Source organism: Aedes aegypti, chromosome 2, assembly GCF_002204515.2.
Source record: "Aedes aegypti strain LVP_AGWG chromosome 2, AaegL5.0 Primary Assembly, whole genome shotgun sequence".
Classification (NCBI taxonomy): Eukaryota; Metazoa; Arthropoda; class Insecta; order Diptera; family Culicidae; genus Aedes; species Aedes aegypti.
This window is the reverse complement of record NC_035108.1, coordinates 227,409,938-227,426,276: the sequence shown is the minus strand read 5'-3', so window position 1 is coordinate 227,426,276 and position 16,339 is coordinate 227,409,938. Positions and strand designations below refer to the sequence as shown.

Here is a 16,339-nt window from a genome sequence, read left to right as displayed (position 1 = left end):
AACGACGGCATGTACAAGGAAGTACGCTAATTGCATGGCAAAATAATTCTCATTCTCCTCATGCGAGCCAATTTCAAACCGTAGCTTCAGGTTAAGCACTCTTGATGAACTCGCGTCTATAACAATTGTGTGTAGAGAGATTTTATGCGCCGCAAGCAATCAAACTGATTCTTTCAGAACTTGAATTCTCATGCATAGTGAAGCGAATGTGCACTCTAGAACAATGTCGGATTCTTAATATTAGTTTTAAGCAAAGTTTATATACGCAAAAAATATATGCGGTAGAAGCTACCATTTTGGGGGGTTAACTTAAGCGCTCGCGCCGATAATTTTCAGCAGACCACAAATGCGCATGATTTTACCATGTCTGTAGTCGAAACTAGATTGACGAAAAAGATTTCTGTATTTACATGGTAGTTTTAAGAATCAGACGAAATTGTAATTTTTACCACAGTTTTTTTCCCGTCTAAATAAATAATCCGACATTGGGCCATTTTTAGCAAATATTTAAAGCTATGGAATGGAACTAAAAGATAATGCAATTACAATTTCATCAAAAATAGATAAACGGTTTACTCGGTTTGTGCATTGATTCAGCCAAATTTTGTATAATACATTATTTAAATTTTGACATGTTTTAGATTTCGCAACATGATATTTTGAGAGATGTTGGTAAAAATGTTAGAACCCGGTATAGTATACAATAGGCATATATTATTATGAAGCAAAAGTTTGATGAAATTCCTGATATTTAGACGAAATGACTTTACAGTACTATGATAATGCTTAAGCCTTTTTATATGATTGGGAATTGAGATTTATTTATTTATTTATTTGCTCCATCTTCAACTTGGAAGTCGCACACTGTTAGATTGACTTAATCAAATTCCCATAAATTATGTTTACTTTTATTTAAGTCGAACACATTACATACTTGATTGAACAGTCTACAACATATATCAAATGGATTATTCAGTCCGTATAGAGTGCCATGAACAGGAATCCACAACAGATTGAGGGGGCGAATTCATTTTTATGCGTTTAATCAAAAGCGATATACAGATCATTCAATTCACTTAGTTATATTTTTCAACCGTAATATGTGAATATAGTTTTATTATAGTTATAGTTTTTAGTCTATATTTTTATAAAAACAATTGAAATTTATGTTGAGTGCGATAATCCATAATCTTTATCGATTCTTCTATATGCTACTTTTCAATCATCACTATGATTCATTTATTCGTTGATTGATCTCAGAAGTTCATCCATCAAGCAAAGAGTACAATTGGATTGGATTGGCAGAACATAACAGTTACATCGACTACGAGCAATTTATAAACAAAACAAATCTTTATGCACATTAGGGTGGTTCAGAATTTAAAAAGTTTGGAAGTCTAATCACACATATCTTCCTTATAATCATTACCATAAAAACAGTGTTCTGTGAAATTTTCAGCTCTCTAGGTGGTGATTTAAAGGTGGCCCAAAGACGATGTAGGTTTATATGGAAGTTACTAGGGGGAAATTTTAAAAATTGTTCCAAACACGTTAGTATTGGAATGTAAGTACAAACTTATTATCCCATAGTAAAACCCATTCTTCAAACCATAGAAATTTGCTGAACATAGAAATTCAATCCGACGGATAGGAGAAGATATACTCATGAGTTTGTTTACTATTATTAATTATAGTCCTGCAAACATCTATAAAAATCCTAAACACAATTAGCTCAAAATGGATTTGTTTCTTCAGCAATATCCTCCATTAAGGTTTGAAGAATGAGTTTTCACTATGGACTACAGTACTAGCGTATTTGGAACATTTCTCAAAATTTCTCCATAGTAATTTCCATATAAACCTACATTGTCTTTGGGCCACCTTAAAACCAACACCGAAAAAGTTGAAAATTTCACAGAACACTATTTTTATGGTAAGGAACATATGAGAGATTGGATTTTCAAACATTTTTAAATTTTTAATCGCCCTAATGCACATACGTTCAATTAAGTGATTATTTATTTCGTACAATAGTTAAATAGTAGTGTAGTGTACATAGGCAGAATTAAGCAGACATCAAAATGCATGGCCGAGGAAATCGATTATGTGCTAAACTATCCAGCGCCTTCCTGAGAAAGTGGTGTAAGTACAAATTTATTTATCCTCTGTCTGTCATCATCATCTGTAGTGTAGTGTATCAAACCTATGGACCTATTACACGCCAAATCGTATTCCGATTTGGCAGCACCCTCTCAGATTTAAATGAAATTTTATGGATGTGTAGATCTGGAAAAAATAAACCACTTTGCATATTTAGTGTTTCCATCTGGACTATCATTTAAAAAGGCCCAAACATTCCGATTTTTTTTTTTTCAAAATAATGTAATCGAAAACTCCAACAGTGTGCACCCCCGCTTATTTGAACGGCACCTCATGCAAACCATCGGGGTTCATTTTTAATTTGAACATCTAGTCACCCTAGAAACGTGTTTCTGGTTACCTCTTTCACTGTTTTGATTTGATTCTGCGTTCCGTTCCACAGCGTTCCATCTCACTTCGCTCCGTTCCATGAGCTAAATGACGTTTGAACCATTTTTAATCTGAACGATGTGCAAATTAGCGGGGTACAGATTAAAAATTGTTCAGATTAAATATGGTCAAACCAACGGGGGTACCCGGTTCAAAATGACTTGTACATAATTGTCTAAATTTTTGAATATTAACACTAGAAAAAATCTAATTTGTATCTTACACTCAAAAATGTAATAGTAAATGTAGTTTTCTTGAAAAATCACTATAAAATCAAGTGTTTGAAATATGCGTCATGTTCAGAATTAAAGATTAACGGTATTAAAGGGCGTTATAACAGATACGAAGGTAGATATCCAATCCAATCAAAGTAAACTGATTTGACAAATTGACTTCCTTAGCCGAGTGGTTAGAGTCCGCGGCTACAAAGCAAAGCCATGCTGAAGGTGTCTGGGTGCGAATCCCAGTCGGTCCAGGATCTTTTCGTAATGGAAATTTCCTTGACTTCCTTAACATCCCTGCCATACGATATACGAATGCGAAAAAGGTAACTTAGGCAAAGAAAACTCTCAGTTACTAACTGTGGCAGTGCTCATAAGAACACTGCGCTGAGATGCAGGCTCTGTCCCAGTGAGGACGTCATGCCAAGAAGAAAAAGAAGAACTGTTCATTTTATAAAGTGGACACATTGTTCATGCTATATCTTTTTTATTTATCAATGAAATCGTAATCGGTTTTCTGTACATCATTCAACTACTATTTTACGATGTTATGAAAATTTAAGATCAAAAAAAAATGTTTGTGATTGAAGAACTAAATAGTTTTACCAAACACTTCTACGAAAAGATGTTCTTCGAAGTTAAACATTTTTCGCATAACAAATCTCCTCATTTTTATGAACAAATTGTATGGTGGTATCCTTTACTATTCTACTGAAGGTAGAGTTTTAAAACAACCTCTCTGACACTAGATAACACTAGTGGTTTACCTATTTATGGCATTTGCTGAAATAACATCATTTACTCTCAAAAAATTAAAAGTAAAAAGCGTGTTCAAAATTGGTGTAGATTACTAAAGAAGTTGTATTTGTATGATAGATAGCTAAGTCATAAATTTTAATCGCATCCTAAAGTATAAATTTTACTCTTTATAGTCGTTTAATTAAAACATCTCATGCTTTTAAAAACATGCACGCATATCTACAGTAATTTGTAAACGGGTTTCTTCAAATATTTTGATCGGTAATCTCAGAATAACATATTGCGGTTCTTTTGAAAATTTTCCGTACTGAGGTAGTCGCCAAGTTCTACCGCAGCTGTCAAAGTTCTTCCGCATGCTTGAAAATCATTGTATCATTGAACGAAACCATCATTAGATGGTATGCTAAGTATGCTAGTAGAGTACGCAGCTTTGAAAATATCATAAAACAACAGTCATTAACCAGATTTCCAAGGTATCATCGCTGCCGATCGATGATGATTTGCGAAAATCAGTAATGTGGCAGCTGCGGTAGCTTTCTGTTTAACCGTAGAACGGAAAGTTATCTCTAAAATTGCAATATTATGAAAATAATACATCTATATAAATAAAAATGGTTGGTAAATGGCTGGGCATGGCGTACCATTGGTACCTCGCGTACCTGAAGGAATAAAATAGACCCCTCTGTGCGGTCCTTAGCCTCTTGCCCAGCAACTCCTATCCCTACCTCCTCGCGGTACTGGCCGGGGTACGAGTAACCTCAGGGAAGATCGGGTAACCAACCCCCGGTGGGAACTTTGGTCGTATGCTGACAGGGAAGGGGGGGTTTGCTTTTGCTTTTGCTTCTGCAAACCTTGAGCGTCTGTACTCCATGTTAGAAGCGGCTCACAACAGCGTCTGTTCCCCATGTCAGGGGCGGCTGATCATCGTCCGAGTGCCAGAGAAGGACTCTAAGCTAAACTGCGCACTATGGCCCTCCGAACATTTAGGGGGAATGGTCCTCCGGAAATCTAGGGGGTTGGTGTCAGGCCCTGCAAGCCAGCCGTAAAAATACATCAGCACAGGAACGTCAACGAGAGAATACGGACCGGAACAATCGGCAAAGACCACAGCGATGAAAATGGACTAGCGATTGGAAACTCGGTACGTGGAACTGCAAATCTCTCAACTTCATCGGAAGCACACGCATACTCTCCGATGTACTGAAGATCCGCGGTTTCGACATCGTAGCGCTGCAGGAGGTGTGCTGGACAGGTTCGATGGTGCGAACGTTTAGAGGTAATCATACCATCTACCAGAGCTGCGGCAACACACGTGAGCTGGGAACAGCTTTTATAGTGATGGGTGATATGCAAAGGCGCGTGATCGGGTGGTGGCCGATCAACGAAAGAATGTGCAAGTTGAGGCTCAAAGGTCGGTTCTTCAACTTCAGCATCATAAACGTGCATAGCCCTCACTCCGGAAGCACTGATGATGACAAGGACGCATTTTACGCGCAGCTCGAACGCGAGTACGATCGCTGCCCAAGCCACGACGTCAAGATCATCATAGGAGATTTGAACGCTCAGGTTGGCCAGGAGGAGGAGTTCAGACCGACGATTGGAAAGTTCAGCGCCCACCGGCTGACGAACGAGAACGGCCTACGACTGATAGATTTTGCCGCCTCCAAGAACATGGCCATTCGCAGCACCTACTTCCAGCACAGCCTCCCGTATCGATTCACCTGGAGATCACCACTGCAGACGGAATCACAAATCGACCACGTTTTGATCGATGGACGGCACTTCTCCGATATTACCGACGTCAGAACCTATCGTGGCGCTAACATCGACTCTGATCACTATCTAGTGATGGTGAAACTGCGCCAAAAACTATCCGTTATCAACAATGTACGGTATCGACGCCCACCTCGGTATAACCTAGCGCGACTGGCTCAACCGAACGTCGCTGCCGCATACGCGCAGCATCTCGAGGTAGCGTTGCCGGAAGAGGGCGAGCTTGACGAAGCCCCTCTTGAGGACTGCTGGAGCAACATAAAAGCAGCCATCAACAACGCAGCCGAGAGCATCGTCGGGTACGTGGAAAGGAGGACATGTAACGATTGGTTCGACGAAGAATGCAGGCAGGTTTTGGAGGAGAAGAATGCAGCGCGGGCTGCAATGCTGCAGCAAGGAACGCGACAAAACGTGGATCGATATAAGAGAAAACGAAAGCAGCAAACCCGCCTATTCCGGGACAAAAAGCGCCGCCTGGAAGAAGCGGAATGTGAAGAAATGGAACAGCTGCATCGTTCACAAGAAACGCGAAAGTTCTACGAGAAGCTTAACGCATCCCGAAAAGGCTTCGTGCCGCGAGCCGAAATGTGTAGGGATAAGGACGGAAGCATCTTGACGGGCGGACGTGAGGTGATTGAAAGGTGGAAGCAGCACTACGATGAACACCTGAATGGCACGGAGAACACAGGCGCCGAGGGTCACGACAGCGGAGGAAGTAACTACATCAGCACGGCGGATGAAGGAAACCAACCTGCCCCCACATTGAGGGAAGTTAAGGATGCCATCAACCAGCTCAAGAATAACAAGGCCGCTGGTAAGGATGGTATTGGAGCTGAACTCATCAAAATGGGCCCGGAGAGGTTGGCCACCTGTCTGCACCGGCTGATTGTCAGAATCTGGGAAACGGAACAGCTGCCGGAGGAGTGGAAGCAAGGGGTTATATGCCCCATCTACAAGAAGGGCGACAAACTGGAATGTGAAAACTATCGTGCGATCACTATCCTGAATGCCGCCTACAAAATGCTATCCCAGATTATCTGCCGTCGTCTATCACCAATAACAAATGAGTTTGTGGGAAGTTATCAAGCTGGTTTCATCAACGGCCGCTCGACAACGGACCAAATCTTCACTGTACGGCAAATCCTCCAAAAATGCCGTGAATACCAAGTCCCAACGCATCACCTGTTCATCGATTTCAAAGCGGCTTATGATAGCATCGACCGCGAAGAGCTATGTAAAATCATGGACGAGTACAGCTTTCCCGGGAAGCTCACAAGACTAATAAGAGCAACGATGGACGGTGTGCAGAATAGCGTGAAGATTTCGGGTGAACATTCCAGTTCGTTCGAATCCCGCCGGGGACTTCGACAGGGTGATGGACTTTCGTGCCTGCTGTTCAACATTGCGCTAGAAGGTGTCATGCGGAGAGCCGGGTTCAATAACCGAGGTACGATTTTCACAAGATCCAGCCAATTTGTTTGCTTCGCGGATGATATGGATATTGTCGGCAGAACATTTGGAACGGTGGCAGACCTGTACACCCGCCTGAAACGTGAAGCGACAAAAGTCGGCCTGGTGGTGAATGCGTCAAAAACAAAGTACATGCTGATAGGCGGAACCGAGCGCGACAGAGCCCGCCTAGGAAGCAGTGTTACGATAGACGGGGATATTTTTGAGGTGGTTGATGAGTTCGTCTACCTCGGATCCTTGTTAACGGCTGACAACAACGTTAGTCGTGAAATACGGAGACGCATCATCAGTGGAAGTCGCGCCTACTATGGGCTCCAGAAGAATCTGCGGTCGAGAAAGATTCACCCCCGCACCAAATGTACCATGTACAAAACGCTTATAAGACCGGTGGTCCTCTATGGACATGAAGCATGGACCATGCTGGAAGAGGACCTGCAAGCACTTGGAGTGTTCGAACGAAGGGTGCTTAGGACGATCTTTGGCGGTGTGCAGGAGAACGGTGTGTGGCGGCGGAGAATGAACCACGAGCTCGCTAGACTCTACGGCGAACCAAGTATCCAGAAGGCTGCGAAAGCCGGAAGGGTGCGCTGGGCAGGACATGTTGCAAGACTACCGGACAACAATCCTGCAAAGATGGTGTTCACGTCGAATCCGGTTGGCACAAGAAGGCGGGGAGCACAGCGGGCGAGGTGGCTTGATCAGGTGCAACAAGATCTGGAGAACGTGGGCCAAAATCGAAGTTGGAGAGACACAGCCATGGACCGAGTAAATTGGCGTAACATCGTTAACGAGGTTTTATCAAATCATTGATGTAACACCAACTAAATAAATAAATAATATAAATAAAAATAGAATGGTGTTTGTATGTCAAGAAATGGCTCGAGAACGGGCTATCGGATTTTGAAAATTCTCTCATGGTTATGTTCCTTAAGGGTTCCGACGTCTTTGTATGTATGAAACGCCTAGAATATTCACCAGGAAAGTCGGAAAAAACGAGAGTGAATGGGATTTTAATTATGTATGGGACGTTTCATTGCGTTTTTCAACGGCCTACTTGATGGCAAAATGAAGTTTGCCGGGACCACTAGTAGAAAATGAATTCGATTTCATTGCAGCAGTGTTGTCAATTTTAATTATTTAAATTGTGCTTTTAGGTGTCTTGTAAAAAAAACGCATTTTTCTGTATTATGCTTCAAATACGACCTGGGGATTATATAAGCAACGTTATGAAGTCGTGGGTTATTTTCCATATAAACTAGCGTAGTGTTTATATGGAAAATAACCGACAGGACGTATTTCAAACCTGGGATGTTTATTCATTTCAGATCCCTTAAAATTTAAAATATTTTTCTCTATATAAATTGTTGAAAATTGTTTTTATGTTGTCTGAAAAAAAATGCTACATAAATAACTTTATTTTTAAAAGAAGCTTCTTAATGACAGTGCTTTTGAAGAACAAGTCATTTTTGAAGATAAAAAATATATTGCTGTTTGCATTTGACGTGCAAACCCAATCTCACTGAGTTTCAAATGCGGTAACACAAAGTAACCAAAGAATACTTAGCAACCGTGATCCATATCACCACCAACCTAGCAAGGAGAATTAAATTTTGACTTCGTCTTCCTTGTTGAAACCGCGTTTGGTGTTCCCGCATTTGATATTTGCGTTTCAAACGCACACAGCATTTGATTGTCTAATATTTCTGACAATTTCACTAATAACTATTGATTTTGATAACCTCAACAAATTGTTCCTTCGAAACGTTGTTCCTTATTCGTATGAAATTCAAATATTATGGTGGCGTTTTTATTATCACAACATCGTACAATATAAGTCGAACGATGTACAGAAAACCAATTGCGATTTCATTGATAAATTAAAAAGATATAGCTTGCACAAGGTGTTCACTTTATAAAATGAACAGTCCTTGTTGAGCTTCATTGACTTCTGAGATAATTGTGACCTTCACTTGTTTAGTTTTGTTTGAAAATAACACGCTAAAAATTAAGACAAAGTGTTGTTCCTTAAAAGTGCCCATCTCGCAATGTACGAACGATTCACTGAGACGTCCAATTTGATAACGGTCTTCGGCAAAGTTTAAGCTGATGGATATATCTCGCAGTATCAACGTAGCTCCAATCCTCAAAGGCACATGACAAACACTATGACCGGTTGAATGAAATGCTTGCTTTTCCCATAGTAATTCCCATACAAACTTTGAAGGGCTTGTGCAGTCTCAATTTTTATCCGAATGAGCTCAAATATTGGGAGGACACTCGGAATTTGATCTAGAATCGAATATGTGGAGCAAAAACGATTTTTTGAACCACTCTAGTGTAGCATCTGTGCCTCCTAGAGATGGGCGACTCACTCACGAATCATTCAAAAGAGTCGACTCTCGATAATGAGTGAACGAATCACGGTTCTTTTCAAAAGAGTCATGATTCATTCGCACTGAGTATTTTAGAAGAGGGCTTAAAAATGTATTAGGAATCATATTTTCGAGTTGGAATTATCATAGTCAAACAATTCGGACATGTATCAATAGTTAAAGTTGCTGTACGGAAAAAAAATATCATTCAAAAATTGTTATTTTTGTTTCTTGTGTAAAATACATACCTAATTCATTTTTGGTTTTATAAAATGAGTCATCGAATCGATCAGAAGAGTCGATTCACTTTTGTGAGTGAGTCACCTACGATTCGCTCTCCAAATTTGATCATTTTGCCCATCTCTAGTGCCTCCCTCTCAGGTTTGAACCTGAGACGAGACTCGCGAAGACGGTCTTCTTTTTCTGTGATTGCTGAGTTTTTTTCTTATTCCACTTTGTGTTTATACCAATTATGCGCATGCTGTTCAAACCCTCACATGAACCTTTCAGCAAAAAATGATTGAGTTTGCATCACATCGAATCATAAATAGCCGTTTGAGTGAAATTTCATGCCAGCTAACGTAACAGACATTAGAAATAATTAATCTTCTGCTTAGATTTATCAGCAACTTTGGAAAAAACTGCTCCGCTGACTGAGGTTTTTAATAACAGTTTACCTTGAACACAATACTTTTAACTTTTTCAGTCATAAAAACGGTGGGCTGCATTTGACGTTTCGTGAGAGGGGAATCTGGGCTGCATATGACGTTGATATTTTTCCTCTTCGCGAGTCTCTCTCAGGTTTGAACCATTTCAAATAATAGTCGAGATAAATTTAGGAAAAAACTAAGTATGCCTAGTGGCTTATTTTGTCGAGGTTTACACATACAGAAAATTTCATTGAAATATGAGAGGGTGCTGCCAACATCGGTTCGAGTTGGCTCGAAATGCGTCCCTAGAAAAAAATAGCCTTTTGTATAAAATTGAAATTTTTAATCCAAGCAAGCACTATGTTTAACTCTTTAATGAATGTTTGAATCCTCTGAGCAGAATCTCAAATAGAGAAACTTAAAAGTAGATGGAGTACCGTGTACCTTTTAATTCCGCTCCTAAATGCTTATCTTTGACAGATACGCGTATTTCGACTACCACTTGCAGTCTTCTTCAGTGTCAGTTACTCGTATCCACTACTATGTTTAAGATTTTTTTATCGAATAGGTTAAACCCTAGGTTTCAAACTAGTTACGCTGATGACGGTTCTATGAATAACCTCGTAATAAAGTTTTACATTTTCTTAACGACATCTGACCTGGTCCTTTAAAGTGAAAATGAAACGAAGCCAAACCACCAGCTAGTGACCAATCGATTAAGTTTTCAGCTTAAACGGATGTTTGGTTCTCCAGATTTGTGCTCTTGGAAATTTGAGGTTTGGCTTCAATTCATCTTCACCTTAAAATTTCCAAATTACCGCTGCCTGTTTTTGTGAGAATATCCTAGGAAAGTAAGTTGCACAGACTCTTGCTGGTTTACTGAACATATCATTGAAGTTTACATTATACATCATGTAAATATCCATGACATTCCACGCTCCAACAAAATTTCAATCACATGAAAAGTACAGCCAAAATGAAAGAAATACAACAAAACTTTTTATCTTCTTCTCTCAATATTATTCCTTTGAACTGAAACCAGTTGGGACGAAAGCGTCAGAAGCGAAAACAAATTTGGAAACAAATTTAATGTATTTCGGCACGACCAAAAGTTTTTAACACTGTGAAAAGAACTCTGGCGGTGGAGACCTCACAGCCATCAATGCTGACTTTACCTTCAAAGAAATTAAAACTTCCAAGCATAAACTATTCAAAAATATTTGGGCTGACGCTCTAATTAATAAAGAAAAACACATTTTTTCATCTGTGTATTTTTCTCCTGAACATGCCAACAAACATTTTATTATTATAAATATGGAACCGTAAGTAACACTGTAGGCGAAGATAATACTTTACAATGTTGATTCGACAAAATCTCATATTTGGCCTATATCAAATTAATCGTGTAAAAACCCAGCAAAATTCATACTTGGACCTGTTATCTTCCTGAGCCTTCCTTAGCCGAGTGGTTAGAGTCCGCGGCTACAAAGCTAAGCCATGCTGAAGGTGTCTGGGTTCGATTCCCGATCGGCCAGGATCTTTTCGTAATGGAAATTTCCTTGACTTCCCTGGGCATAGAGTATAATCGTACCTGCCACACGATATACGAATGTGAAAATGGCAACTTAGGCAAAGAAAACTCTCAATTAATAACTGTATAGAAGTGTTCTTAGAACACTAAGCTGAGTAGCCGGCTCTATCCCAGTGGGGACGTTAATGCCAAGAAGAAGAATAACCTGTTATCTACAAATTATATTACAAACTTCTATGTTTATACAACATTATCGCCTTTGTGGAAAAATGAAGTATTTCACACAGCAATTACAAAATGCAAAAAGTTGTAAACATGATTTAAAATGCTCTACAATATATTGCATCGCATTCTTCTCGAAACCTTCCGAGTGTTAGATTCGTCGGTTTGGAAAATTATGATCGACTTTTCCGTAGTCCTGGACAAACTTTAAATAAGGGCCCAAGAGGTCTTGAGCCTTTTTCCAGAAACGTTGATGTTGAGCCCGCCAACGCAAACTAACACCGTTATCAGGAAGATTAGTGTTAGCTCTTCCTGATGGTTGTATTGGTGTGAGTTATCGAGTTGAATTGGGCTCAACAGCGTCTTGCAAAGCCATTGTTTACCAAAGTCGATTTCAAGCCCTTTTCAAAAGGTTTGTCCAGAACTTTTAGCCAATTGCTTAGAACAATTGGAAATACAGTTAACTCTCTCTCTCTCACTCGATGTTCCGTATCTTGATATCGAGTTAGAGAACCATAGTAAAAGTTGGTTTTCATGGCTAACTCGATGGTCCCTTGGATCGCTGTTACACTGGTTTAGTGTTCTGTAAGTCGATACCTCCCTAACTTGATGGTTCCTTCAATATCGAGTTGGCCAGAATTATTCCGGTGGGTCACTGGGTCAAGTCGAGTAAAAAAAGGCTATTTTTTGGGACATGCCAAGTTACCTTTATTTATTTGCAATGACAATCATTTTAATTTGCATAAATCATTAAGATCTGATGTTCAACATTATAAATGAAGAGTTTTGCACTGTTTAAAATATACCTTGGTCGTAATGCCCGGAAGAACTAGATGTGATTTGTTGGATACTCAACCGTTTCAACTCTCGAAAAGTCAAACATAATTGTGCACTAAAATGCGTTCCCATAAGCTTGGCACATATGTTCAAATACAAATTGGCCACTTTATCATAACTTTGAGGCGTCTCGGGACCCGAAAATGGTAATTTTTTTGAGTTTCTAGAGAGAAAAAGCTTACAAACTGTAGCATTAGCTGCCAAAATAGCGTTTTTTAATTGCCTGTCTTTTATACATTTCAGACATCAAATATACATTTTGGACACCCTCATGTGAATATAATTTGGACAGGAGCGTTATATCACTATCTATTCAATGGTTTCTTAAAATGACGATCATATCATAATGTTTGAAGAGTTTACATGTGACTAATGCATTTTTTCGCTTATTGGATATGTATATTAGTGATAATCAATAATTTCATTTAATGCAAGCAAATATCATCAGATCCACGAAATACGCCTGCAAGTATGCATGCATGCGACATTCCAGTGTCTTTCATCAGATGTCCAAATTATATCAACTGAACAAAAACCGTAATCTATTTTGGACACCACCTGATTTATGCCTTATATACTCATGTTAAGATTTTAGATGAACTTAGCTTCAATTTTAGACATATTTTATCATATTGCCGCCTTTAAACTTTTTATGAATGCCTATTCTGAGCGCTATTATTGCGTTTAATGTATGTTCCTGAAACGTACATCCTCTTGCATTCGTAGGTTTCACAGGTGTTCTGTTGGTACCATTTACAATTTTGATATTTTTGAAGCCAATTTGTAATTGTTATGAAAATGGCCATCATTAATAAGTAGCATAGTGTATTAATAATGCAATACATAATTATCCGTACATAAATTCTTCATCATCTCATTGTAAATGAGCATAGAACAACCAGCCTGTCAAAATTATACGCACGTTACCCTATACTGACAAAAAATCATTTGAATCCATTAAGAATTCGCTGAGCGGTGAGGGTTTTAGAATTTTTGCTTTCACTCAGGCTTATACGGGTTAAAAATATTATTTTTTTTTCAGGATTTTTTTTTATTTTCCGTGTAATTAACGGAAAAACAGGTTTGAAATTATTTCAATACCACCAAGCTCTTATTCTGTGATAGGTTGATCGTAGAAAAATATAAAAACACAAATAAAGGACAATAGAAGTTACCCATATCATGTGGGAATTGATTATTTTTGTATGTAGTCTACACATACCTACTTGACGGAATAAATAAATGAACTCCATAACGCCAAATGCTATTACCCAGAATGTACAATTATTTGAATGACATTACCCCCCGGGGGACATTCGGGGTTATGAGTCGGTAGTGGATATGAAATTCGGGGTAATAGCATTCAGGTTGATGATATTAAAGGTTATGGGATTCGGGGTAATGGGTTGAAATCGAAATTAATCATTCTGTATGATTCCTTAGCGGTATCATGCTTTGAAAACACTTGACATCCAAATGGTGGGTAAAGATTTCACTATTTAAATTCACTTCAGTGGGAACTTTTTACCGTTAAATATAATGAAACATTTTGTACCGTCGTTGGGGGTGAGAATGGGTCAAAAATGGATATGTACGATTTATTTATTGAATAACTATCGCAATTTAACTCCAATTAACTTCAAATTTGGTGTGTATGTACTTTGATGGTACAATAACAACTGTTCAAAAAATTAAAGAAAACTATTTATTCACAGCGGCACCACAAGTGAATGAAAAATGACCCAATCTCACCCCATAGAGGGGGTGACATTGGGTCACTGTAATTGAAGTAACTTGTTTCTGAGAATATGATTGCAAAACCATTCACAGATGATAAATATTGATGAAATACGATGCAAACAAGACGAAAAGATATATAAGATGTTTCGCAAGTATGATAAAGCCACTTAAAAGAATGATTATACTAAATAATTGAAGAGCTTTGAGAAAAAATATGTAAATCCAACATTTATCGTCAAGTTTACATAAATTTTCTTGTTTTTTCCCTCAAATTGTCTTCAATGTCTCATCCCCATTGCCACAAAGCCTACTCAGCCTGGAAACACTGATAAATAATTAAATTCCAAAAAACAAATCCATTTGATAAAATTTTACGATGTTGCTGCGCACGGGTGTTGCTGGTTTGAGAAGTTGTCAAAATGAGTTGCATTGTTATTCAATGCACGGAATCCTCAAGTAGACTTGTTTGATGTTTCATAAATGCTGTACAGTGGGATTCCGTTTTTGGCAACAAAGTCGAAATTTTCAGTTGCCAAAAACGGAACCGTGCCAAAATTGGAACCCTTATTTTAAATTTTATTTTTCAACTACTGGTTTTGAAAACATGACTAGAATGTTATTACGTCATCCTTATAGAACTATATGGCATAAAGACTTCTGAACGGTTCACTTCGAAGCAGTTTTCCGTAATATTGTACTATGCTATGGATCTATAGCGCCGAAATGTTAATTGTGGCAAACGTTCTACATCCATGCTTTTTACACCTAAACGTCTTTAATGATTTTTAGAAGCTTTATGTACACTATTTGTATGAGTGGGCCATGTAAAATTAATAATCGCAAAAGTGGCTTTTATACAAGAACTGAACATTTTCCTAAAACTATGTAAGAATACGAAAAAAATTAAATGTGTTACTGTATTCATACAAAGACGTTTTTGAGTACAAATCAAATGTCCTGGGTATATATTTCGCCAGAAACACTCAAAATACCACCACAAATTCACATTTTCCCGCTAGGAATTACCAGGATGCCCTAGAAATCTTAAGAGTTTATTAGGAATCACCAAATTTCGAACTTAATCCCCAATAACCAACTATACATTCTCAGGATCCCACAAAAAACCCCAAGTATCCGCTAGGAATCTGCAGACATTCTCAAGAATCCGTTAAAACTTTTGAGAAGTCCCTTAAGGTCTAAGAATCTCCTAAGGAGTCTCCAGGCTTCAATTAGGAAACTCATAGTTCCAGCTCGCAAGGAACATTTTGTTTATGTTGAGACCCGTATCCTTGATTAAAAATCTTGTACCGAACTCGTCTCTTAAAAATCTAACGTCTTAAAGAATTTCCAACAAAGAGGGAACGTAGCTCTAATTAGTTGGCGCAGAAATATTAATATACACACTAATACCACAAACAAAAACTTTAAATACTCTTAATCGTTTTTATCGCACGCTTCAATTATTGAGAATAAGTTGTAGTTTGGACTGTGTTCGCATTTGTGCCGGTATTGAATGGAACATTGCAATTCTTAAAAAATAATATGCAATAAAGTAAAATCTTCACTTTTTTATGGATTATATGCTGCCACTTCTGCAATTCACTAAAATTAAGCAATTTATTCTATGAAATTTCTTAAAAGTTATGATGCACGACAAATTGTTGTATTTTCATTTATTACTGCATTGTGTTTTTCATGCGCAATGTATGTAACTCCATAATAATAACAGTGAGCTAAAAAGGTGACTTTTAGTTGTCTAATGTGCTTGTGCTCTGTTCAAACAAGCTGTTCCAAAACAGGAGAGAAGTGATTTTTAGTGTACCACCTACTGGTAGACCCAAGTGGGCTGGACACTTAATAGGAATGCCTATGAGATTGATCTCTAGTTGAGATTGTGGTGGAGATGAATGGCCTTATGAAACGTTGCGAATGCATGACAAATGACCATCCTGAAGTAAATAAGCGCGTACGGGAGCCCTTAGTAGTTAATGAGATTTGTAGGAATATCAACGAAAATGAAGATCTGGAATGTAATCGGTGTATAGTTGACCTGCCATTCAGATAAATAAAGCGACAGACACGATAATATTTACAAAAAGATTACAAATTTTAATGATATTCAAAAATGTTGCCAAAAACGGATCCATTTTGTTGCCAAAATCGGGGGGTGCCAAAAATGGAGCATGCCAAAAACGGAGCATGCCAAAAACGGAATCCCACTGTATTTAGAAAGAA

General features: G+C 38.4%; 1 protein-coding gene across 5 annotated transcripts in view; it reads left to right on the top strand.

The window, feature by feature from the left end:
* Positions 1–16,339, top strand: part of LOC5572044 (scavenger receptor class B member 1) — a 135,847-nt gene that overhangs the window by 49,985 nt on the left and 69,523 nt on the right. For 2 of the 5 annotated variants that reach the window (XM_021844248.1, XM_001660101.3), the window contains one exon: positions 2,035–2,142. The exons of 2 other annotated variants lie outside the window; for them this stretch is intronic. In XM_021844248.1, the coding sequence (XP_021699940.1) occupies positions 2,082–2,142 (61 nt within the window). In that variant the 5' untranslated portion in view covers positions 2,035–2,081. Of the gene's footprint in view, positions 1–2,011; positions 2,143–16,339 lie in introns of all 5 variants that reach the window. One more of the 5 variants, XM_021844250.1, reaches the window with a different exon arrangement.